At 46.4% G+C, this 25,283-nt stretch overlaps 1 protein-coding gene and 3 long non-coding RNA genes across 14 annotated transcripts; 1 reads left to right on the top strand and 3 right to left on the bottom strand.

The window, feature by feature from the left end:
- Window positions 1–218: 218 nt before the first annotated feature.
- Window positions 219–3,282, bottom strand: LOC124707383. Of its 5 annotated transcripts, XR_007004830.1 has the most exons (4): window positions 2,935–3,282; window positions 971–1,039; window positions 521–602; window positions 219–403 (listed from the first exon to the last, which is right to left on the bottom strand). It is a non-coding gene; the product is annotated as an uncharacterized LOC124707383 (long non-coding RNA). The 5 variants fall into 5 exon arrangements; XR_007004829.1 differs by having other exon boundaries at window positions 219–602; window positions 965–1,039; XR_007004827.1 differs by having other exon boundaries at window positions 219–602.
- A 738-nt stretch (window positions 3,283–4,020) lies between these two features.
- On the bottom strand, window positions 4,021–6,204 carry LOC124707382. 6 transcript variants are annotated; one of them, XR_007004826.1, is made up of 5 exons: window positions 6,081–6,204; window positions 5,871–6,008; window positions 5,656–5,735; window positions 4,777–5,146; window positions 4,021–4,353 (listed from the first exon to the last, which is right to left on the bottom strand). It is a non-coding gene; the product is annotated as an uncharacterized LOC124707382 (long non-coding RNA). The 6 variants fall into 6 exon arrangements; XR_007004822.1 differs by lacking the exon at window positions 4,021–4,353 and having other exon boundaries at window positions 4,685–5,146; window positions 5,871–6,011; XR_007004825.1 differs by lacking the exon at window positions 4,021–4,353 and having other exon boundaries at window positions 4,685–5,146; window positions 5,856–6,008.
- A 251-nt stretch (window positions 6,205–6,455) lies between these two features.
- Window positions 6,456–8,291, bottom strand: LOC124649992. 2 transcript variants are annotated; one of them, XR_006986850.1, is made up of 4 exons: window positions 8,010–8,291; window positions 7,535–7,908; window positions 7,271–7,435; window positions 6,456–7,153 (listed from the first exon to the last, which is right to left on the bottom strand). It is a non-coding gene; the product is annotated as an uncharacterized LOC124649992 (long non-coding RNA). The 2 variants fall into 2 exon arrangements; XR_006986851.1 differs by having other exon boundaries at window positions 7,535–7,835.
- A 4,346-nt stretch (window positions 8,292–12,637) lies between these two features.
- Window positions 12,638–14,893, top strand: LOC124649991 (L-type lectin-domain containing receptor kinase SIT2-like). The gene has a single exon (XM_047189557.1). The coding sequence runs from the start codon at window positions 12,715–12,717 to the stop codon at window positions 14,725–14,727; it is 2,013 nt and encodes a 670-aa protein (XP_047045513.1). The 5' UTR covers window positions 12,638–12,714; the 3' UTR covers window positions 14,728–14,893.
- The last annotated feature ends 10,390 nt before the right edge of the window (window positions 14,894–25,283 follow it).

Here is a 25,283-nt window from a genome sequence, read left to right as displayed (position 1 = left end):
TATCCGATGCACGGGGAGGGTTTCTTTTATGGTGTCGGTCACAGAACCTAATTAGAGGCAGGTTTAACCGAACAAAAACCATAACCAGGTTACAAAATCATAAACCAAACACCTTGTTAGCATCCAGATGTGTGGTGACCATCTGCACTAACACATTACCGCAAGTTGGATATAAAACCATTGAACACTAAATGATACATAGCCCAAATACAACTTCAAGAATGAAACAAATTACATATTGATTATAGTCAATTTCCCGCTTTTTTACAGAATTTTTGTACAGAACAACTATAATTCCATTAACCACAGGCCCAGTAGCTGAGTCAGCAACGCTCTCAAGCTGCTGGCTCCCATAGGTATTTGCATATAAACTGCGCAGCCAGCTGTGAGGCAAAATGAACACCTTGAAAATAATCAACATCAGAAAGACTTCGCATCACTCCAAGCACAACTCCTAAGTGGGAATCAGGAACCAGGAATCAAAAGTTTCAATTTCAACATGGAGCATTTCCCAGCTCACCAGTCTTTATGCCGTGGAGATGGGTTTCTGTTCTCTTTGCAGTGCCCTGCTTGATATTTGATGAGAAAAACCATACATGAATCTGAAAAATGTTTTGAAACTGGAATTAAGAAAGATGCACGGGACGGCATGATAATTCATTGCCTATATTCTCGAAAAGATAATTCATTTGCCCGAGCTGATGCATGTTTCATAGGGTAGTGGCTATTAATTATTATGAGAGTAACTGTAGAGGGGTATTTCCTATTTTCTTCTTAAATGCATTACCGAGCAAGAGATTTTACTGAAAAAGAAAAGCAGAGACTTGACTCACAAGTTATCATGACAATGCAACTACTTGAAAGGCAATGTAAACCTTCCTGGTTAGATAACCATAATACTGGAAAATACTACATATATATGCTAAATAGTAAAAAACTCGCAGAACGCAAAATAATAAATCACCATGACCTCTCGTCGCCATACAAGTGTAGAAACTAAGTTACTTGCCACATCCTAAACGTGTTCCCTTGAATAGGCCTGTAGAAAATGGTGCAATTTCAGGAAATCATAGCCACAAAATGTGGCCTCTATAGAAAATTGTGAAATATTTATTGGCCGGAATGTGGAGTTTCAAATATGTTTTCTTTCTTCACTAAAATCAAGCAACCTACATGTTTATACAGGGTTTGCTGGTAGAATAATGTGGGTTCAGGACCGAGAACTTGCAGTGAAGTAATGAATCAAATACATATGAATATATATTCCCCTTCTATATTCCACAGTTGTTTGGTTTTCTGAAAAATAGGTTGCCTTTCGATTTCCATTTTCGGAAACTAAATTAGTAGTTGGTAATCTACCCCTAAGAAAATTAAAGTAAAAAAAGGGACACCTAGCGAATTGAAAAATGACAGTACTCCCTCCGATTCATATTAATTGTGGCCAATATGGATGTATCTAGACACATTTAGTTCTAGATACTTCCATATTAGGGACAAATATTATGAATCGGAGGGAGCAGTTTTTTATCAGTATTGTAAAGTCAAAGAAGCTGCAATATATGTAACCTTCTTCTGTACCTCTCCTCAAACTTAAAACTAAAGCATGAAACATACAATATATACTCCCCTAGAACTTATAGTTACTGGAATCATCATACGAGATAGAATCACTCTAACCACCGAGGAGGCGAGGATCGGCCCCATGCGTAATTTCTGCATGAGACAAAATGGTTAAACTCACCGTTTCTTAATATTAGTATCAGATGGCTACCCCATTTCTCATAAATCACAATTACCCCCAAGCCAAACAATAATAAGAACACACAAATGCAGGAACAGAATGGTCGCCATGACAGCAGCATATCCCTTGTGTTGCTTCTTCCCATGGCGCTAAATCACACACACACCAGCCCTCCCCATCCCATCACATACCCAACAATATTAGTTGATACCCTGGTTTTATTCATCAATTAGAGTGGGAAGTAAAAAAAGTTTAAGAAGCAACAGTAAGGGTAACAAATCATACCCGCTCGAGTGCCATGAAGACAATATTGTGGTACATGGTCTTGGCCACCTCCACAAGCACTACAAGTACAGGACCGCCACTTCAATTTGAAGGTAATTACAAAATCAGCATACACTACTACCTCAGAGCTGCCTAGTTGCTGCAACAATCCATAAGTAGATGTGCTCAGATAGGTTGCAACTTATAGAAACGACCAGTCCAAAGATACTCTTTCCTATTTGTAGTTAGGATTAAAACAAAGATTGTAGATAATTGTGATGGTATTTAAGGTGGATCTAAACTGGATAGATTTTGACATAGGAAGGAATACAGTAGTAGTTGGTCCTCGGAAACAACGAAATTTAGCTTCCCATTTGCTACAAAGAGCCTAATCCACGGAAGAAGCATCAGCGAGAAATGGCATCACAACTTATTATAAGAGATGGTGATGACATAAGCAAGAAAAGCATCAGAACTCATGGTTTCCCAAATCGACAATAAGCAATCCATTTGTTAATATTTTTTTGCATACATGCAGAAAACACCTCGGTTATACTTATGTTTCCTAGAAGATTAGAAGTTCACATGGAATTCTTAATTAGGGAACCAGGAGGACATGCAATGTCCAGGAAGGTAAAATAAGGAAAGCAGAATTCAATTGCAACGGTCATTCAAAATTCCTTTTTACTCGGAGATTGGGTATATCCCTGACAAGCACCATATGATATAGGAAAGCAGAGAATACATGAGAAGTATTGGTGTGCTTGTACATGATAAATACGTGATATCTGAATGCAAATAGAGAAAGCATGGGTGAAATTCACCGATGCATCACAGCCGCCATACAACGAGCCATGACAACTCGCTCGCCGATTAAAACAATGTCAATATAGATACAAATAAACATAAGAATGCACAGAAAGACGTACTTTTTTGTATGGGTCGCTTTCTCTGTAGGTACAAAGTGATCACACAATTCTGTAATGAGAAGCATGCTTCCTGTCATCTCAATTTCACCCTCGCCATCAGCTGAACAGAAACAAACCAGAACCTTTTCACCTGACAAACAACATCTATGTGGAACCTGGTACAGATGGTAGTCCTGCTGTAGGAAACTTTAGTTCATGTCATATATTGCATAGAAACATAAAAGGAAGAACATTAAATGCAACTAAATAATAAGATTAATGCTCAAGTCACTCACCAATAGCTGTTTTCCATCCTTAAAAGCTGATCAGGGTGTCATCTTGTAGCAGAGCGGATCAGATAATATACAGTAAGGGTGGGAAACAAACATACTACTGACCCATTATAGCCATTTCAATGTGTGTAATTAAACCTGCCAAGCTTAAACTTCAGCTGCTGATATACACAAATGAGGGCACACATTTATTTTATATATGTGGCTACAAGAGCATTCAATGAAAAAAGTAAAGCTCTTAAGATTTATCTTATAGAAAATTGATTGGAGAATCAATCCTAAAATTTGAACCTGGTCATGCAAAAGGTTTTATCAACGAACATTATATGAAAGAGAAGACAGTCATATTAATATTATAGAGGTTTTCTCTAATATCTTATATTATCAGAGGGAGCTTGTGCAAATGCATCTACATAATGCAACCCAATAAAATTGTATCTGCATGGATAAAATGCAGAGAGATAGCTGGCAAATAGTTTTATTTTTATAACAAATAAACATTGTAGAAACTCAATCAGCCTAATTCCATTGTGTACAAGAAACAGGAGATCTCTCTAGGGAACCAGAACACGTACTACCCCTTCTCTGTCAAGGGTGCCACAGCAGAAAAACATAGGGCCAGGCAAAATTATGTTATATAATAACATCTCTTCTCCATTTCCGTTTTAAATCACAATGATCATACATATCTAATCCCACGATATTTTTTACTTTGGTAGAGCCAAACCACACTACTACTATTTCCCTGAAGAAAGAAACTACTCGTAAATTGACATTCCCTGGATGTCTGGTGATTGGTTGTGATGCGGGGAAGCCATGGATGCATCGGATGAAAACACAATAAAAAACCACAAAATTAACATGATAGATCTAACAACCTAGAAATAGAGAAGAGAAGACAGTTGTGAGGCCACCTCACAGTCACCATCGGGAGGATGGAGGCGGTGCGGAGGTGTCCAAGCGACAGAGACGTTGGGGCGGAGGCAGACGTGCGTGTTGTCACCTCTGTTTCTCGCTGCCGCTACCATCCATCTCAAGAAATGTGTGACAGCTGCAACGGACACTCTCCTTGATGCACGCCCACTTCTCTACCGTTCCTTCTTGAATGTTTTACAAATTGGACTTCCACCCAGACAAGAGGTGTCACCTGCATGGAAAAGATGAGACAAAACAGTAAATACCAAGTACATAGAAGTCTCTCACATTTGTAAAGAACAATCATGAATAAAACAAGAGTGTTGATCATGTATGCCATTAGATCAAAAGCTCCATAAAGGTATTAATGATATATTCCTATATTCTCATATCTGGCCAAGCGGGCACAACATATGCCTCCTAAAGAAGCTAGTCATTCAACGCAAAAAATTTAAGGCATCCCACCATTGCAAAATATTTCAGCATTACTGGAGGCTCTAAAGGGAAGACAATAGACCTTCCCTTTGCAAAAGAAAAAACTACAATTGAGAGAATACCACCATTATGAGTTAGACCGTCAAACGAAGAATATCCTCAGTTCCAAGCCTCGGCGATGGAAATTAAGAATAGTCACAAAAATGTGTATCTCCATTACCTGATTCCTTGTTTCCCATGATAGCAGTATAGGGAGCAGCTGGAAAGGAAGAACTAAAGTAAGACGCCAAGACAAATAACTCTCAGCTTATTCTTACAGTGGCCATACACAAAATGTACGCTGCTAGGATAGCCGACCGCCAGAGGCATGGGCCAAAGAGCCCAGAAGTATCACAAGAACGAGATATTCAGAGGTCAATTGGTGTGTGCACGTTCCAAAGGAAAAATCCATGTCATTCGCCCACTGGATCAAGCAGTCTCGGCCTCTCAGGGACCTAGATCTTCCATGCAGCCCGGGACATGGGGTTAATCCACCAGCACGGTTGCCTTGCCACTATCAATAGGAGGGAATATTTTCCAACTCTATCAACCTGCAAGCACATATAACCATTGAATGGATCAACATTGGATGCTTTTCTACATCACAAAACATTTTTACATCGAATACCAAAAAATATATAGAGGACATGTAAATATTCAGAACTGTGAGATTCAGAACCCTTGAAGCCTCAAATGCAACAAAACATGTTTTCAGATTAGAAGAAACCCTAGTCAAATAAATATCAATAAGAAAGAAGCACTTTTGGAATAGTAATCATAAACGTGATATCCACAATAACTCTAGTGACCTATGGTCACCTGATATCTTCCCCAGCCCAACAAAACTCTTCCAGAATGTTCACATAAGCATATGAACTAATGGATATCATCTCACATTCTATGTCTATGGAATGCACAACTTCATCTTTCTATACTGTGAGAATATATATCCAACTAAAGGTTGTCAACAATTCCCACTCAATATTGACAACCAACCAAGTACAACCAAATCCATGGTTGCACGCAAAATTAAAGAGGATGTAGGAAGGATTCGGTATACCTGCAGATATAGTTCGAGACAGCAAAGTCGTCGGCACGGACACCTTAATTAGCCCAGCTGGAGGTAGGATGATCACTCTTCTGTAAACAGAAGTAATGTCAAACTTTCAAGAAGGCAACATAATTACTCAATCTGCACAGAAACCCAATATAAAATGGGTTCCCAGCAGCATACACAACTGAATAGTAAATCAGCCATACTCTACAAACCCATACAGCTTCAAAGAATATAGATGTTCTCGCATCAATCACATAGTCAATGGCAGATGCAATCACATCATGCCTGAGCCGATGAACCAGACCGGGCTAACAAGGCTTCTCCTGCTCCACTCGCACCCCCTCCTCCTCCGTTCCCTACTGCCACAAGAAACGAGAGTGAGAGAAGAGATAGAGAGGAAGAGACAGAGAGAGGAGGGAGAAGCAAACCTGACCAAATCTCAGCCCATTGATGTCGTTGCTGCTTCACATCGAGAACAGTTTCCCTTGATACTGATTTGGAGATAATGGTACCGTTTCAGGAAACCACAACAGAAGCATTTGACCTCCTTTGTCCAGTCTCAGAAGTCTCTTCTACAGTTTGTGAGGTCTGCAGACCTAGACAGACAAAAGAAAGGTGTTCTATGACACACAATTTCAGAAACTCGTGAACATGTTTCTCAGTGAATACGATCAGAAATCTTAAGCGATGAACATATATGAATAAGGTAAAATTAGTATAGTAATAATAATATAATTTCCCAGACTTTGCATGGCAGGATAACAAACAATTTGAGATTTAAAAACTAATAATTATTCAAATATTTAGATTTTCAAACTAATATGATGACAAAACATGATGATTTCCTCTGTAATAATGGCATTGCTTATAATTACAGAGAACTTTTTTTGGCAAGTAACTTTCATGAATCACAGCAACTCAGTGGATATTTGCAAGAGAACCTAAGCCAAGCCCTTGCGGCATTACTCTTTTTGGCAAAAGGCTTTCTCGGAGCGAGAAATGATATTTCTAACATACATGCAGACAATACGGGTTTGAATTGAAACGAAACAATTACCAGAAACATACATGCCAAACTATGGGTAATGAGAGGGCTCTTCCTATGTCCACCAACACAGGGCAGATTATAATCCTACACCACAAAGCATAAACCGATATCGTACAAAAAAAAAATCCTGAATTTCATTGGCGTGTGTAATTGTTGGATAAACCTAGAAATTGGCTCACATCCATCATCTAACCCCGCATCAGATGGGAGGATCCATTCCCACTACGAATAGATGCACAGTCAGGGATAATGCAGAGAAAAAAAGACTGACATCACATATACCTTGTGCTGGATCACCGGTTGGAGAGGAGCGGTGGGTCGACAAACTTTGGGTGATATTTTCAAAATGTTCTCAAACTGCTTGACATCCGCACATTGATAAGCATAGACAAATCTTGACTTCAGCCTATGATACAAATCTTTCAAATATAACTTCCACCGTGTCTAGTTCATCTGTAAAAGAAAAGGCAATACTAAGAAATAATTGGAGACACGATTATTGCTATGTCGTGGTTCAAATCGACCCACAACCAACAATATGGAATTCTAATAGGATTCTATTTTTCTTACCTAAAGTGGAGGTTGAAAATAGAGCACCACAATTTGAGAAAAATGGAGATGCGAGCCCCCCGCAGCGGAGGAGAATTGATGACCTTCCCATTCTCGCCACACCACGAAAACCACAATGGATATGCAGAAGCTTTATGAGCTCATAATCCTGGTAATCGAGGAAGGCTGCAAGAAAAAATGGAGATATTTGATGACTTTCAGGAGAAGCAGATTCACCATCATATGTGTTAACGAATCCAGAGAGATATTCTAGCATGTTCTCACCACTCTAGGAGAGTTGTGCACCTCACCGACTTCCATCAGGATCCCCTGGCCTTGCTGGATCCAACACCACATAATCAATCGCAACGCAAGCCAGCACGAACACCCATGGAAGCAAAGGAACTGAGAAGAAAATGCAGTCGTGCAGGCCATGCCAGAACCCGCCTCCTCCTCATCCCGTCTAGGCCATGCCACCGGTCTTTCTTCCTTCCTTCTAGGCATCCAGTAGTCCACCAACGTCGACCTCAACCCACCGCTCCCCTTCCTCCGAAGCATGCGGCCGCCGTTCGCTGCACCATCCTCGCTGAGAAAATAAACAGGCTCCACCGTGAGCTTAACATCAATATGTGCCTCTAACCACAAACTGTGAAAAGGACCTAAAAAAAACAAGATGGAGACAGTAAATTGATGATATATGTGCTCGCGCGTAGTCATCAGATGGTAAACAGACGTAGCAAATGAACTGGTTGGCTCGTACCAGCTGGAATACTGAATCTAGTACTCATTTCTACTTCCAGCTTCAGGTGATTTACTTCCAAAATCGCTTTAATCCTGTTTAGGGGAGATCCATAAAAGGGTTAGGTTAGGTACTCCGGCCCCTCTCCACCTAGGAGAACAACCAAAATCTGGATGGCCACGAGCTGCTTCCCAGCGCCGCCCCTTTTCTTCCTGACAAAGAATCCACACAAATTTTCGATTGGCGTACCTGGCGCTCGCTCTGCCTGGGAGCCGCGTTGTGGTGCCTCCTTCCACCCATGGAGGAAGACGGTGGCAGGGCCAGGGGCCGGGGGAGGAGGAGGACAGAGGACGCCGGCGCAGATGAGCCACCCGGCACCGTGTAGATGGAGATGAGGAGGCTGGACCTCTGAGCCGGCCAGCCGCCTCCTCAGTCCCCGCGCCGCCGGCCTCCTCCGTGATGCCGCTCACCCTCCGCGCCGCCACAATTCTTCAGGACGAGCTCGCTCGCTGTGCATGGGGATGGTGGGAGTCGGGGCAGCAAGAACACGAGAGAGGAAACGAGTGGGAGGCGGCCAGCCACCGCCGGACTACCGCAGTTCCTCCAGATGCGGTGCGGAAGCGAGGCGTCTGATTGGAGAGGAGAGAGAGGAGGCGATGATTGGGGGAGGAGAGGCCAATCCCGATCTAGGGCTTTCACCACTCCACGGAACAACGAATGAAACGAGCTACGCGGAGGAGCGCCCGCTGCTGCCTCTGGCTGTCGGTCCTGCACGAAAACGGGCCCAGACGTCATAGACCGTGAACGAGCTGTGGCATGTAAAAGAAAATTGACCGCATCCGACGGCTGTGGTGAAAAGCGGGATTGGAATTTACTGTAGCTAGCGAAACGGACGGTTCAGATTGTTTTGCCCCTCTCAGGTGGCCTGGATGGCCGGGTAGTCTAGCATCATTTATAGGAGAAATACCATGGTGGACGCCAAGGGTAACGTTTGGTACCGCGGGAACATAGTTTGGAAGTGATTGTTTGAAGATGCACCCGGTGGCCGGTGGACAACTTTGTGTACCACTGGTACAGCTACCTCATCTTCAAACTTCACAAGGACACGTGCAGACAGATCATTGTCTTGTCTTGTCTAAGGGCATCTCCAGCGGGTCGACGCATCCAAAATATTCGTTTGCGGCGGCCCGGACGCCATGTGGCGAAGGCGACCGTTTGCGTCTGGGTACCTCCAGCGGTGCGGACGCATTTTTTTAGCGGGACAACGTCAAGGTCGCTAATGGCGTTTTACGTCCCGTCGAGGACTGCCGCCGGCGATTAGCTGTTTTCGCGCGACAACGATCGTTCCCGCGCGTGCCCAATACATTGGCAAGTTTCGCCAGCGTTTCGCGCGTGCGGGAAACGACCTGCGCGCGAACGTCGTTTCCCGCCCCGCCGTGGCTATATATGGTGGACACCGGCGGGGGTCGGGCATACCTCAAGCTAATCCATCCATGGCCGGGCAGAACCTTAGTTGGGAGCACGTTGTTCAGATATGCCGCCACCTCCACCTGGAGGAGGAGGAGGAGGAGGTAGCCGGCGGGGCCAGCAGCTGGACCTGGAGGCGGTGGCGGCGGAGGCGGAGGTTGCGGAGGCGGTGACGGAGGCGGCAGAGCGCGCGGAAGGGCGCCTCGCGACGACCAGGGCGGAGATCGCCAACGCCAGGGCCGAGATCGCCGAGGCGTGGGCGGCCCTGGCGGCCCCTCCGGCAGACGCCGTCATCCACGACATCGCGGACGACGACCCCCTCGTGCCCAGCCGCTTCGAGTGCGGCGGCGACTAGCGGGTTCTGCTCGCGTCCTTCGAGTCCCTGGCTGGGGACGCCCAGCGTCGTCAGGCTTGGTTGGCGGAGGAGGAAGCCCACAGCTATGCGATCGCCATGGCTCGGGGGTTAATGTGCTCCGACCTGGACTCGCTCCAACGTACGGCCCCTTCTCCCGCGCGGTTCGAGCAGGAGAATCGGGAGCTGACGGTCGCCATCGCCGCCAGGGACGAAGCGGTGGCAGAGGCGGCTAGGGACAGGGCCCGCTTCGTCGCCCAGCTGGCGGGGTTGCCGGCGGTGGCCTAGGCGAACGAGGACGCTGCGGCGGCGGCGGCCCAGGCGGCGGAGGAGGAGGAGGCACAGGAGGCGGCGGCTGCCCGAGTGGCGGCGGCCCTGTGGGACAACTCCCTGGCCGAGGCCCTCGAACGCCGCAGGCGGCAGGACGAGGTGTCCCATGTGCGGCGTGCGCGGCGCGCGGAGTGCGCGAAGCACTCCCGCTTCGGCGACAGCGCCGGCCCTTCCGGTGGCCAGTAGTAGGCCGCGCGACTGCGAGTAACCGAGGCCGGTGTAGGCCGCACGACAGCGAGTAGGTACGGCCGGTTAACTCGACTAACCATCTCTGTAAAGATGGTCCTTTTGCCAATCTATACCTAATAATAAAGGAGCTAACGTTTCCTTGGTTTGGTCCGTCCTAATACGCTTTGGTCCAACACGAAGTGCGCCTTCGACAGTTGTACAATTCTACACCATGTCGTCGATCTCTTGGGTCGTGAAGGAAACAAACTCTTCGTGCGTTATTGAGGAACAGCCAGAAAACCGGAGAGTATACAAGGAAAATGAATGTTTCTCAACGCCAGCTCGGATCCTCAAATAACTTGCCACGCGATGCCCCAAAACCTCGTACGCCGCCTCGCCAGTCCATCTAGACTCCATCGCTTCGCCGCTTCTCGCCATGGACTCCAGGTCGACCTAACCGATGCAAAGGTTCGTATATACGTTGGTAATCATCGACCAATCGATCAACACGATCTTCGCCTACTTCTGCGAGGGATTGTTTGGCGAGGATACGGTCGACGAATTCGAGGCGTCTCTAGCCAACCTGGCCGGAACTTCAGTTGTGCGCTATCTCTGAAATTCAACTCCTACTTCTCGATCGTAGCAATCAGGCCTCCTAGATTATGCTAGATGCCATCCTCTTCGACAACACCGGCTGTGAACGAGGGCCCAAGCTGAAGGTTTGCCAACGGCTTGCTGGTCGTGGCCAAGATGCATCTCAAGATCGGGTTGCACATCACTCATCATGTCCTCTTCAACTAGATCGGAAACGAACGAGGGCACAAGGTGATTGTTGGCCAACGCTTGTCGTCTCTGCGATGCAGCTCATGGTCGGCTAGGCCGCCATCATCTCCAGCACTACAGCGCCCAGGCCGACCGGTGTCCTTCAGAGATACGGTGAGGCCCCTCTCGCTGCATCCCGGGTCAGCTCCAATATCTCAGAACTTGCTTCGTGTATTGCTCCACCCAAAGGACTGAAGGAATTAAGATAGACTCCCAGCGTTCTGGGACTGAAGGTTCTGCAGAAGAGGACGTATTCAATGTTGAAGATTTTCCTGATATGCTTGACCTTTCCTCATGCCATGACTTCCCGGAAAATTCTGTTTTACGGCAATTACATGCAGGAACCGCACGTATCTTAACCATCAAAGCACTGCAGCCAGGGTTGATTCAGAGAAATGCATCCTAGAGTAGTATATAGATGCGGTAACTCACAGATGGCTGCGGACGGGGCAAAGTAAGAAGCCCAGGTTCCGGGCAAAGCTTGGCCAAGTAAGGTGCCCGGTTTTGCAGAGCCTGTTACTGAAGTAATGGTAGATGTAGTAGGCATAGACGCAGCTTCGTCTGCATTGTGTGCATCACCCGTTGCAGAAGCAGCAACATCATCGGCACATTCATCTAAGGAATTCATCTAATGTTCAACCTATTTTGACTTAGTTTTCTTTAGTGTCGACAAGGTAAGTTGCTTTTCCCCTATATAAATAATAACATTTTAATCTAGGCACCAATTTTGTTCTTGAATATTTTATGTAATCTTGATACTTATTACAGCATATGTACAAGTATCACGAGTAGTGGACAGGAATTGGAATTAACCTGGGATATCTTAAATCGATCTTTTTTTGAACTTCATTAATGTGCCATGAGATAAAGAGATGAGGATAAGAGGGAGAGATAAAAAATAGGTACATTATTATACTCAAATAGAAATATATCGATATTAAAAAGAGTAAAAATAGTAGACTAAATAAAAAAATACAAGATAGTACACATAATAAAAATAAATATTTTATATTAAATGCCAAATTAAACATTGGGTTATGCAAGTCGGTCGAACTAGGGAAAAAACCTAAATCAGTGCGACATTTTTCGTCCAAATGTTGATTTTCTATATCCCGGTGCAACGCACGGGCACTTTTTCTAGTCAATAGTAATGAAAAAAATCTTTTGCTTACCTACTCACTGCCAACCAGGCCCGGATGCACCCAACGCGGACAGTTTCCGCGACCGCGGAGCGTCCCCGGAGACGCAAACCTGCCGCATATTTGGGCCAGGTTTGCGTCTCCGCGGACGGTCCGATCACTTTGCGTCACCCCGCTGAAGGTGATGTCACGGTGGACGAAAACAGTGGTCGTGCCCCTGGAGATGCCCTAATAACCCGAGTCAATGCCCGGTCAAGCGGGGAAGCTAGATGACTGTACTACCACAGGAGTCTAGGTCGAACAGTCTTATCCACTCCAATGGCTATTAATTGTAGACTGCATACTCCCAGTCATCCCCATGTGATATCCGATGGATGCTTGATGTTGCACAGCAACAATAATTGTCCTCTGTCGAGAGCTGAAACACAATACGTACATTGTTTCGACCATGTCTCCGGCGTCGTCCATGGCTCTCCATGGCCACGTCGTCGTGCTCTCCCTCCTTGCGCATTGCATCGTAGTACCTTCTTCGGCCGCCGTCGATTTCATCTACAATGGGTTCCAGCACGCCGCTGACCTGAGCCTAGACGGATCGGCGTCGGTCTTGCGTGGCGGCGCGCTTCAGCTTACAAACGACAGCACCAACCTCATGGGCCACGCCTTCTTCGCCCCGCCGGTGCCGATGCTCGTGAACAAGGCCGTCGTCTCCTTCAGCACGGCCTTTGTTTTCGACATCGTGACCGTGGGCAGAGGCGGCGGACATGGACTGGCCTTCGTGGTCGCTGCTTCCAAGGTGCTCCCTGAGGCAAGCGCCGAGCAGTACCTCGGCCTCCTCGGCAAGGGGAATCTGGGCAACTCCTCGAACCACGTCTTTGCCGTCGAATTCGACACGGTGCAGGCGAGCGGGCTCCTAAACGAGACCAACGGCAACCACGTCGGCGTCGACTTGAACAGCCTCGTGTCATCCTTGTCGGAGCCGGCCGGGTACTTCACCGACGACGGCGGCAGGAACGTCTCGGTGCCGCTCGAGAGCGCGCAGCCGATCCAGGCGTGGGTTGAGTACGACGGCCGCGCCAGGGTCCTCAACGTGACCATCGCTCCCGCGTCCGTACCTACGCGGCCACACCGACCGCTCATATCGCACGCCATTGACCTCACGACGATCTTTAAGCAAGACATGTACGTCGGCTTCTCGGCGGCGACCGGGAAGCTGGCAAGCTCGCATTACATTCTCGCTTGGAGCTTCCGTACCGACGGAGTTGCACAATCCATCGATCTCTCCCGGCTGCCGAAAGTCCCGAAGACGCCGGCTCCTCCACCTTCCATGTCCACCGTCATCATGATCGTCGCTCTGTCTTGCGCCGCCACGCTGGTCATGGTCGTCGTGGCGATCGGTGCCGCGCTCTGGCTACGGCGAAGGGCAGCGCTCGCCGAGACGCTGGAGGAGTGGGAGCTGGACCACCCACACAGGTTCCCGTACAAGGAGCTGTACAGGGCGACAAAGGGGTTCAAGGACAGTGAGCTCCTGGGCGCCGGTGGCTTCGGCCAGGTGTACAGAGGCGTGCTCCGCCGCTCCGGTGACACGGTGGCCATCAAGAGGATCTCAAGCAACGGGTCGCAGGGGATGCGCGAGTTCGTGGCCGAGATCGCGAGCCTCGGGCGCATGCGTCACCGGAACCTAGTGGAGCTGCGCGGGTGGTGCAAGCGCGGGCAAGACCTGCTTCTGGTCTACGACTTCATGCCCAACGGCAGCCTCGACGCGCACCTATTCGGCGCCGGCGTATCCCCGTCGCCAGCCATGCTCTCCTGGGAGCAGCGCGTGAGGATCCTCAGGGGCGTCGCGTCGGGGCTGGTGTACCTTCACGAGGGGTGGGAGCAGGTGGTGGTGCACCGCGACGTGAAGGCCAGCAACGTGCTGCTGGGCGCGGACATGAGCGCGCGGCTGGGCGACTTCGGCCTTGCGCGCCTCTACGAGCACGGCGCCGACCCTGCCACGACACGCGTCGTCGGGACGCTGGGCTACATGGCGCCGGAGCTCACCGTGACGGGCAAGGCCACCACGGCCAGCGACGTGTTCGCCTTCGGTGGCCTGCTTCTAGAGGCGGTGAGCGGGCGCCGGCCCATCGACCCGGCCACCGGCGTGAACCTGGTGCGCTGGGTGCGAGACCACGGCGTCAAGGGCGACCTGGTGCGCGCCGTGGACGAGAGGCTCGACGGATGGTATGACAAGGAGGAGGCGAGGCTGGTGCTGTGGCTGGGTCTCGTTTGCAGCCAGTGGCAACCGGGGGCACGGCCTAGCATGAGGCAGGTCTGCCAGTACCTCGATGGCGAGGAGGAGATGCAGGATGATGCCGTGCTCCTCATATCCGACGTCGACTCCATCGACTTCGGCTCCTTGAAGTCCCTGACATGGTCGTCCTGCGCGACTATGTCTGCCGGCTCGCTGCGCGGTGGTCGATGAATATGGTTGTTTCTGCGGGCTTCCACCAAATTCACGCGAAACTGAGTTTTTTCGCTCCTCGATCAGGCGTTTATGTGTTAATTTGCAGCCGCTATGGATCTGCTTAATCGCCCAATATTGCCTGAATGGATCCACTCGTGCATTTGATGGTTAAGATTCAACTAATACCGTGATGTCGAATGGCATGCACGATCTCTTGTGTTGGGATTACGCTGTTACCAATAATAACAAAGATTATGATCAAATGTTGAATGTATAAGCAAATTATCATATAATTTAATTCAAATAAAAAAATGATAAATCATGACTACAGAAACAACAAGTAAACTAAACATGCAGATCTATAGAGTAGATGAACAAATTGCATCTAGACAAGACAAAAAAAAAAAGACGAACGGATTGCATAAACTAGAAATTCTAATAAAGATTGAAATGGGAAACGTAGAAACACATATGGTGCAATATGAGCAGAGGCGGCGTTGGCGGCAGCAACAACGTCGGTGTTGTCTCCCATGTTGAGGTTGCTGAAGAGGTTGCCGATGCCCGGGAAGAAGTCGGCGTTGGAGAACTCTTCGTCGGACAATGTCGTGTTGCCAGTAGTCACGCGTAAGCGCTCCGCAAAAATCTGATTGTCCCTCACCCATACAGGTCTAAGGGAGGCAGGGTTCCGGAAGCCTATTGTCCCGTTGGTCGGTACACGTCGAAGGAGGGATGAGGAAGAAGAAGGCGGCGACGCAAGATTCTGGAAAAGGCGGTCGCATATGCATCTCGTGCAGGCTAAGGTTCGCGTCTGGGTTTATATAGTGCGGGTCGGGAAGGTCGTGGGGTGCAGCCCACGTTCGAGTCAACACAACCACAATCCAGTAGATCCAAAACGAAATGGCTACGCAAGCGCGTCCGGTAATAACTCGTAATTAATAACACAATTAATTTCCTAAACAAAAAATGATTAGCTCGGCTCGGAGCGATTCCCGTAACCCGCGGCACGTCATGACATGTTTGACGAGGCGGACGGAGGATGATGAATGCGCGAGGGCTCTCTCTTCTCATTCACTTACAAGGACTAGAACAACCCTCTTATAAACCAGTCCACATCTCTCTCAAATAGAAATTAGTCTCACCCCTTTCCATACCCCCGTGGGCCAAGATAATTTAGAAATTTGCTTTGGTCTATGGGCTAAGGGCCAAGACCAAATTACAACAACCCCCCACTAAATCTTATTGGCACATTAAATACCATTATTGTAGAACATTGTTTGTATAGCACCTTGGTGGAGACTGTTAAGTTAAACTTCCACTAAGAACTTTATATTACACCAGTTTGCAACTTGAATAGTGGACTATGCCTTGAACTACAACTTTTCTTCTCACTAGGTTCACACAAAGCCTAGACCGATAAAGGGCTTCCGTGAGCCTTCCTCGCAGTGTGGAACGTATACGTCATACTCCAAGGCCATTCATGAGTTCATTAGAGAGCACCCAACTCTCACAGATTGCGACGTTTACCAATCAAGCTCATATATGTTTGTTCTTCAGAAGATGTTCTGCATGACAACATCTTTGCTTAAATAGTCCACTTAGAACATATTAAGATAAATATCAAACTGCCGTGCAGATTAGGAGAGTATTGCATCTTCACGAAGAGGTAAATTCAATGTAGGGATACTCTCCTCCCAGCTGACCAACACCTTGTCTCTCAATTCTAATTCACGGCATCTCCGATCACATAGAGTGGGTTGTCACTGTGGGCAAGGCATCTCATAGTATGGGTCTTTAACTCATCTTATTTTAGTGACTATTGGAATAAGGAAGACCCTGATGCATTCTCTATCATATTGCATGATAGACCCTTTGGTAAGGGATCTGCTAAGTTTCTAGACGTTGGATATAATCCAATGCGATAACTCCAGAGTTTCTAATTTTCTAATAGATTTCAATCTCCTCTTCACATGGCTTGATAACTTCATATTATCCTTAGAACTATTTACTTTGATGGTCACAGTTTGATTATCACAGTTCATCGGGTGATGCATGTAAAATACATGCATGAATTTTGTAGTTTATTGATACATTTTCCACATATTTGCAACATATATGATATTATATCCATGTTTTATATCAATTTTTGGGGATTTACCAATGATCTCCTTTATTTTTGTTATAACTGTGCAAGACAGAAAAATCATATTTTGTGTACTTTTGGTTTTCGTGGAGTTAACCAAATCACTTAGAGTACGGTTCTTTCTTTCGACCACCCTATTTGACTAAGGTGAGTGATGACCCACAAATATAGGGGGTGTATCGTAGTACTTTCGATAAATAAGAGTGTCGAACTCAACAAGGAGCAGAAGGTGTTGACGAGCAGTTTGATCAAGGACTCACTGTAAACACTAGCAAACAGGTTTTCAGGGGTATTTGGTATTGCAGATAAATAAAGTACGAGTAAATGAAAGACAGTAATAATAGTTGCAGCGAGTGGCCAAATCCTTTCTATAGCAAAGGACAAGCCGGTTGTTTTACTTAGGACGACCAAACGTTCCTGAGGACACACGGGAATTTCGTCAAGTGCTTTCGCTTCACACAACTGAATAATCTTCATTGGTTTGGTAAGTGTTGTGTGGGTGAACCTATGCTAATGCAATACCCTAACTTGGACTAATGCATACTTGTGATTATAGCCATTGCAAGCATCCGCAACTACAAGAAAGTAATTAAGATAAATCAAACCACAACCTTAAACTTTGAGATCCTACACTCCCTCGTGCACCGGTTTTCTAATGGGGGTTTGGGTTTCTGTAGCTCCCGCAACCCCACAATTAATATCCAAATACATGATGCATTCCCCTAGGCCCATAAAGGTGAAGTATCATGTAGTCGACATTCACATGACACCACTAGAAGAATAACACCGCAACTTAAATATCAAACCATTAAATATTACTTAACATAGTTCCATTACTAACATCATGACTTCTCCCATGTCCTCAAGAACTAAACGAACTACTCACAAGACATCATGTGGATCATAATCAGAGGTGATATAATAATGAATAACAATCTGGACATAAACCTTAATTCAATGGTTTCACTCAATAGCATCAACTACAAGGAGTAATCAACACCGAGAAAGTTCCCCCTATGAACTAGACAAGTATCAAACCCAAGATGTTATAGCGGGACGGCATGGAGATGGCGGTGATGATGGTGCTGGTGGTGGAGATGGTGATGATGATGATCCCGATGAAGTCCAGCTCGATGGCGGTGACGATGGCGACAGTTTCCCCCTCCGGGAAGGAATTTCCCCAGCAGAATTCTGCCTGCCGGAGAGCTTTTCTCTCTCTCTCTCTCTCTAGTTCTCTTCCCTGTAGCGGTGGCGAAATATTTCTCTGTTCGCTCCCCCAGTCTTAGGGTTCTCAGGGGGATGAAATACGCGAGGGGGCGACATCAGAGGTGGGCCATGGCCACCACACCATGCCTAGGCACGGCTAGGGGGTGGCCCACGCCTAGGGGTGGTGTGGGCCCCTACTGGCCCACCTCAGGCTCCCCTTCTAGCTTCCTCCGTCATCTGGGAATTGTTGTTTTCTTCAGAAATATGGTATGTTGACGGTCCTTTTTCCAGCAGAATTCTAACTCCGGTAGTTAATTCTCCAATAATCATCAAACATGCAAAAATAAATTAAATAACATAAGTAACATCTCTAAATTTGAAATATATCAATGAATAACAGTAAGTTATGATATAAATAGTGATGCAATTTGGACGTATCAGTGAGAAGGGAGGCGTCCTCTCATGGATAATACCATGCTCCGCACAAAAATAATCAAACTCGTCAGAAAAGACTCTCCACCATGATCAGACCTAAGCCGTTTAATCTTTCGATCAAGTTGGTTTTCTACTTCAGCTTTATAGATTTTGAAGTGATTACAAACTTCATCTTTAGATTTCATAAGTTACATGTAACAATATCAAGCGGAGTCGTCAATTAAAGTCATGAAGTATCTTTTTTCACCTTTTGTCATCTCGCCATTCATTCCACAAAGATTTGAATGTATGATTTCCAGCGGTGACAAATCTCTTACCTCAACAGTCTTGTGAGGCTTACGAGGTTACTTGGCTTGCAGACTGACTTGACACTTTGAAGTCTTGATATTAGTTAATTTCGGAATTAAATTCATATTGGCTAGCCGCGTCATGCACCCTAAATTAATATGGAAATGGTTTGAATGCCAAAAATTGGACTCACTATCAGTGCAAACATGATTAATAATTTGAGTACATAAGTGTGACAAAGATAAGAGGAACAAGCCTCCGCACTCATAACCTTTTCCAACAAATTGTCCATACTTATAAGTTACAACTTAGTTGGACTCAAAAACCAACTTAAACCATCTCAACATAAAAGTGATCCGCTGACGAACGTGATGCACATTCTTCACCTGGACGGTCTTACCTGAAGTAAACTTCAAATTTACCGTACTAACACCATGAATAGAAACACGTGTACTGTTTTCCATCAGCACAGAAGAAGTCTTTGCACCCTGGTAAGAAGAAAGCATGGAAACATCAGAACATATATGTGTATTGACACCAGTATCATCCTAGCAATTAGGGGAGTTACATATTGAAAGGATAGTAGGAAAAATACTGTAACCAGCGTCCTTCATCTCAATATCACCACCAATAACAACATTTGAGGTTTAGGTAATTAGGAGCCCAATTATCAAGCTCACCACAGACGTGACAAACCCTTTTCTTCTTATCATTCTTGTTCTCGAGGTTGGTTTAGTGTGAGACATTGTTCTTGCCATAAAACTTTCCCTTTAGATTTGTTCATGTTCCTGAACTTGTGAGATTGGAAGTTTTTCTTCAATACAACATTGGCACTAGAATCTTCCTCAAATTCTTGAGCACGTGTGTCCTTTGCTCTTGCCTTTTCTTCCACATGAATAGACCCAATTAGATTTCAAACGGAAAACTATTCTCTCTTATGTTTCAGAGAAGTAGCATAGTTCCTCCACAAAGGAGGAAGCTTGGCAATAACACAAATTTTGCCGGTAAGGTACACTTAAACTGCTCAAGTTCCTTGGTAAGCGACTGTATCTCATGAGCTCAACAACAGAGCGCTCATGAGTCATCTTGTAGTCATAATATTGCTCCATGACATACGACTCAGTGCCAGCGTCCGCGACCCCAAATTTGGCCTCGGCCGTGCATCCCTTGCTATGATCATGTCATGTATGAATCAACAATGTTGTCCGCAAGTATACTGAAGAGAGACGCCTGAAACATGGCATCGACTTTCTTGTAAGCTTCCGCCTGAGCAGGAGAAAGATCACCCTCGGATTTCCGATAGTGGAATAATGTTGGGCACCCGAAGGGTAATACCCACATCACTAGCATTGTAATTTATTTTACCACTGTGCTCAACATTCTGATGGAGGTCCTCATGAAGATTGATAGCATTAGGAGAGCCTTTTTTGGGCAGATTTTAACAAAGTAACCAGGGAAACTGCAAAGTAAATTGGGAAATGTTTTTGCAAACCAAAAGAGTTTGGTGGCCTTGGGATCCTAAACCTCACAATGTTTGCGTCCGCACTCCAAATGAGGTGGCTATGGCACGAGTGGAATGACGAGACCAAACCTTCGGCGGGCCTTGGTGACAAGGTATTAATTTGTCAATGCCTACGGATTGTAGACTAGGGTTTAGTTGGATGTAGAGGGCAAGTAGATCTCGAAGGTTTCAGCCAAAAAGTACTCGACGAATATGAAACTAGGGTTGTGTTGACAGTAAATTCGATCCTTTCTTTGTCCCTCGACTCCCCCTTATATAGGAGGCGGAGCCGAGGGATTCATGATACACAAGTTTACAGAGTCCGGGAGGGTTTCTAACCCATCCCGCATGATTATAAACGATGACTCCTATTACAACTCTAGCTTTCCTTAATAGTATCTTGGGCTCCCGAATCTTCTTATTCTTCGGGTCGTGGGCCTTCAGTAAACCCCGGGTACCATATTCGGCAGGCCCATTGGGTATGCCTATGTCAGTAGCCCCCGAGATTTTGCTTGAATCGCAGAGTCAGGGAAAATCTCCACCTTTATATTTATTCGACAACTCTGAATTTTCGCACATATCTCTGCATACGAATTTCTATATTGTACAGGGATAATGGTAGTTGGGGCTAGTTCATCTGATGGATCAGGTACTAGTTAACTGCTCTAGTGGCAATCCGCAAAAACCTACTTCAAGATCACGTCCCCGGACATGATCTCGGGATACTGGTGTAAACTTCGACAGGTGCCGCTTAAGGTCTTACCATTCTGTCGAGTCCCAGTCATATTTATCGGGTACCTAACGCGTCCGTTAGGATTTTCCTTCGTATCTGTTGATACGGAAAAAGGTAGCAAACCGACGTCAGAGACGGCGCCACGTCTCACAGAACGGATCTGGGGTCTTACCTTCGGAAATTTTGCGGCATTCAGAGATTTATTCGCAACTTTGGCGCTCTGAGAATATATTATCGAGTGCTTATTTGGCTGTTGGAATAGCACATTTTATTGAGTCAACGGATGACTTATATTGCTCTCCCGATGGGAGTATATGCAGAGTTATTTGTATAACTCGAAATATACTCACTTCCTCTTTTTTTTTTTATAATTTCATCGGGCACGCGAACAGCGTTCCCGATGGGAGTAGCCCCCGAGGCTACGACCAAGTACTTGTGCTTGAGTGTAGGCTCCACGCCTTATGTCGCTATATTGTTGTCCTGTCGCATAATTTTTCAAATCTATTGGGTGCGCGAACAGCGCTCCCGATGGGAGTAGCCCCCGAGGCTATGAACAAATACTTGTATTTGATCATAGACTCTTGCCATTTCTATTTTGACTTGCTCATCTTTTTCATTTTTTCCAAAGTAGCCCCCGAGCATTTGGCCAAAAACTTGTATTTGTTCAAAGGCTCTCGAAACAATCGTCTGCTGCCGCCATTCTTCCAAACTGTCGTATCCGAGATTTTCTCTTGCCAAGGTGACATCATTGCTTACGATAGCCACGATTACTGTATCGGGAAAATGCGAGAACTTCTCTCCCTCTGTCTTGTGGCCCCAAATTTCTTACCAGTTTGACACGTCGCGCAAGTGGGGGACACACGTCCTCCGCTTTTCCTGGCGCACGTACTGTAGCTGCTATGTTTTCTCGTCTATATGAAATTACGTTTTACCCCTTGTCCACGTGTACACCATCTGTCCCGCAATCTTTCGATCCAACGGCGCGACGGTTCACCGCACCTCTATATAAGGGTATCGTCTTCCTCCTCCAATCCTTTCGCTCGCGCCGCACCTCTGTCTCTCCGCTACCAAATCCTCCATTGCTCTCCTTGCTGAAAACTCTCATCCACACTCACACCCTTCGCCACCAAGCTCATTGATGCCGCCTCGCCTCCGTTTGACTAGGCACAGCACTCCGGAGTCCAAGATGGCCGCCGAAGATCTGGAGTGGGAGAGATCCAAAATCTCCAATCAAGACATGAATCTGCTGAAGAAGCTGGGGTTCACTAAGAAGGAGAACATGCTGCGCTTCCCCTCCGAGGAAAGCTACCCATCACCTCCGATGGAGTATCGGGTCAGTTTTGTTGACCATCTGATCCGCGGTCTTTCTCCCCCAATCCACGAGTTTCTCCGTGGTCTTCTTTTTGTTTATGGGCTTCAGCTACATCAGCTGACACCCAATTCCATTCTCCACGTGTCGATTTTTATCACACCGTGTGAGTGCTTCCTCGGAGTCCATCCTAATTGGGCTCTGTGGAAGCGCATTTTCTGCATCCGCCGTAATGGCGCCCACGGCGTCGCCTATAACATCGGCGGCGTCGTTATCTGTGTTCGTCCTGACGTCGAATATTTCGACGTCAAATTCCCTGATTCTGTCCAAGGGTGGCGCAAGATATGGCTCTATATTCATGAAGAAAGCTCTGATTCAGTGGAGTACAACATTGCTCCCTTTGTCGGAAAAACCAAGATTCTTCGCCGCCGATCCTGGGATGCTGAAGCTACCGAAGAAGAGAAATTGGCGACAGAGGCGCTGATGACTCGCATCCGTGAGCTCTAGAACACCCGCGGCAAGGAATTGTCGGGTATCCAGATCACAACATACTTCCTTAGGATTAGAGTAGTGCAACCTCTGCAAGCTCGCAAAAATCCCCTTTGGGTGTATGCTGGTGATGAAGATGTCGAGAGAATTTCCAAGGACCTTCCTGTAAAGGACTTGGAGAAATTAATCCGAAGGATGTCGAAACTCAGCAAGAAGGACAGCATTCCTACTTCTTGCCGCGTTGCGCCATATAGCGGCGCCAATCCCCTTCCCGAGGTACTTTTTCCTTTTGATTGCTTTATTGTCTCCTCGCATTTTATTATTTGTCGACTACTATCTTGCTGGCTTTTTTGCATAACTTCCTTTTATCGACACTCTTTCTTTTTCTCAGAACCATCCTTCTCTCACTTCTCTTCCTCCTCTTCCTGAGGGTAGAGAAGTTGAAGAACGTACCGTTGTCGATGATGACAACCAAGACCCCTCGCGCCCTGATAGTGAAGTCGCGGGTTCTCACAGATCCGCGGCTTCTTCTGAAAAAGATGCTGAGTCTGAAGCCACTGCTTCGACACACTCCTCCTCCTCGCTTCCCCCGAAGAACAAGAGGAAAAGGAGTGAAGGCAAAGATTCCGGCACCTCCAAAGCCGAAGAAGCCGATCCTTCAGATGGGAAGGCAGCTTTCAATCCATACACCGATGCCCTCGTCAGTTCGTAAGTTATTCCTTACTCCTTACTTTTTCGCTCTGATATTTTTCATCTTTTTTGCTTCTTATACTGTCGCCACTTTTATTGTAGTGATGACGAGGAAGAAGAACAACCTATTGACGCGGCTGCTCGAACGAGTACGTCGCGTACTTTAGTTGTGTCCGAAACTCAGCGTGATGCGGAGGAAACTTCGCCTCCTCAACAAAACGTCGAGCATTCGACTCCACCTGCAAGCCCCCGTGCCTCTTCGCCAAAGAGGGCAAGGGTCGAGCCATCCAAGGAACCCATCCTGTTCCCTGGTAAATCTTCGACACCTTCATTAGATGACGTAAGTGTTTTAGTCTTCTCTTTTTTGTTCATGTTCCGAGCCTTTCAGTACTTTCATCTCTCCTTTGTTTCTTGCGATATGTTGTCGAATCTGGACTAGCTATATTGACTTCTTTTTCTTTTGGTCCTCTCTTCAGCCTTTAATGAAGGAATTTATCCGTCTCGGTACCCAATTCGTCGGGTATCGTGATCATACTAAGAAGCTAGAAAGTACTATCTTTATCCGCCTCTTTCGTTGCATGTACTCTACTATTTTTGTCATAATATTTGATTGTCGCTTATTCTGCCAGGAGAACTTGCGGAAACCAATAAGCGTGCTAACGCTCTTGCTACCAAGTTGGAGCGGAGCGAAAAGGCCCGTAAGAAAGCTGAAGCCGATGTTGCCGCTGTCGAAGATCTTCTAAAAAGACTTCATGACGCGGAAAACTCTTTGAGCGAGAATATAGAACAGCAATCTGCTCGAGAGACAGAAATCCTCACTCGTCTGGAGTCGCAGAGTCGATGTTTTGTTAGTAAGTACTTTGATCCTTGCTATTTTTCTCGGGTTACTTCATATTTTCCAAGCACGTTTTTTACGAGCTATCCTTTGTTTGTCTTCAGGGAGAACTCATCAGGAGTATGAAGTGGATGGTCCTGAAGGCGACGAGCTGCTCGACGCGCTGACTCTTCTTGAAATTCATGGGGATGAAGCACGCGAAGGCCTTGCTGATGCTGAAGCAGGCCTGTCGAAGCTTTTCCCCTACTTCTTCCCGAAGAAAGAGGAGCCCAACACTTTCGTTGCTCTTGCCAAAGCCTTCAACGTGCCGGAAGATCTTGGGCTCAAACTTTGCCAAGAAGGTCTGAAGATTGGCGTTGAAGGCACCATCACGCTGGTTGCTAATGGCCAGCAAAACGTCGACTGGACCAATGTTGGCGACATAGGGGAAATGGAAACGAAGAAATGGCAATCTCTAATTAGAGCTGCCAAGCCTCCCTCAAAACCAATCCTTTCCTTCCTTGGTGTTAAGCCAACTCCTGCTCCAAGCTCATCCAAGCCGGAGGTCAAGTAGACCACCCTGTCCTCTCTTTTGGTTTTTTCTGTCTTTTGACGCTGTCGCCCTAGTTAGTTTTAGCGACAGCTGCTTCAATAGTCCATTAGGGACCCTTCTTTTAGTAATGTACATACTTTGAGAATCAATGAAAATCTATCTTTGCTTGATAATTGATGTCGAGCCTTTTCTTTCAGTTGATTTTTGACAACTATTCTACAACTCCTCGTCCTTCTGATGTGTTACCTGCGTCGTCCCGTTTGAAGAAGTCACCTGTTGCTGTCGAACGTATTGAAGATTCATCGAAAAAATTCGGCAGAAGACTTGGAAGAACTTCGCCAACAGCTCCAGTCTCTGAAGAAACAATCACTTATGATAATGGAGCAGTCTCGCAAATCATCCGAGAGAGAGAAAAT

Source organism: Lolium rigidum, chromosome 4, assembly GCF_022539505.1.
Source record: "Lolium rigidum isolate FL_2022 chromosome 4, APGP_CSIRO_Lrig_0.1, whole genome shotgun sequence".
In the NCBI taxonomy this organism is placed as follows: domain Eukaryota; kingdom Viridiplantae; phylum Streptophyta; class Magnoliopsida; order Poales; family Poaceae; genus Lolium; species Lolium rigidum.
The sequence above is the reverse complement of the archived record's forward strand: the minus strand, read 5'-3'. Positions and strand labels throughout refer to the sequence as shown.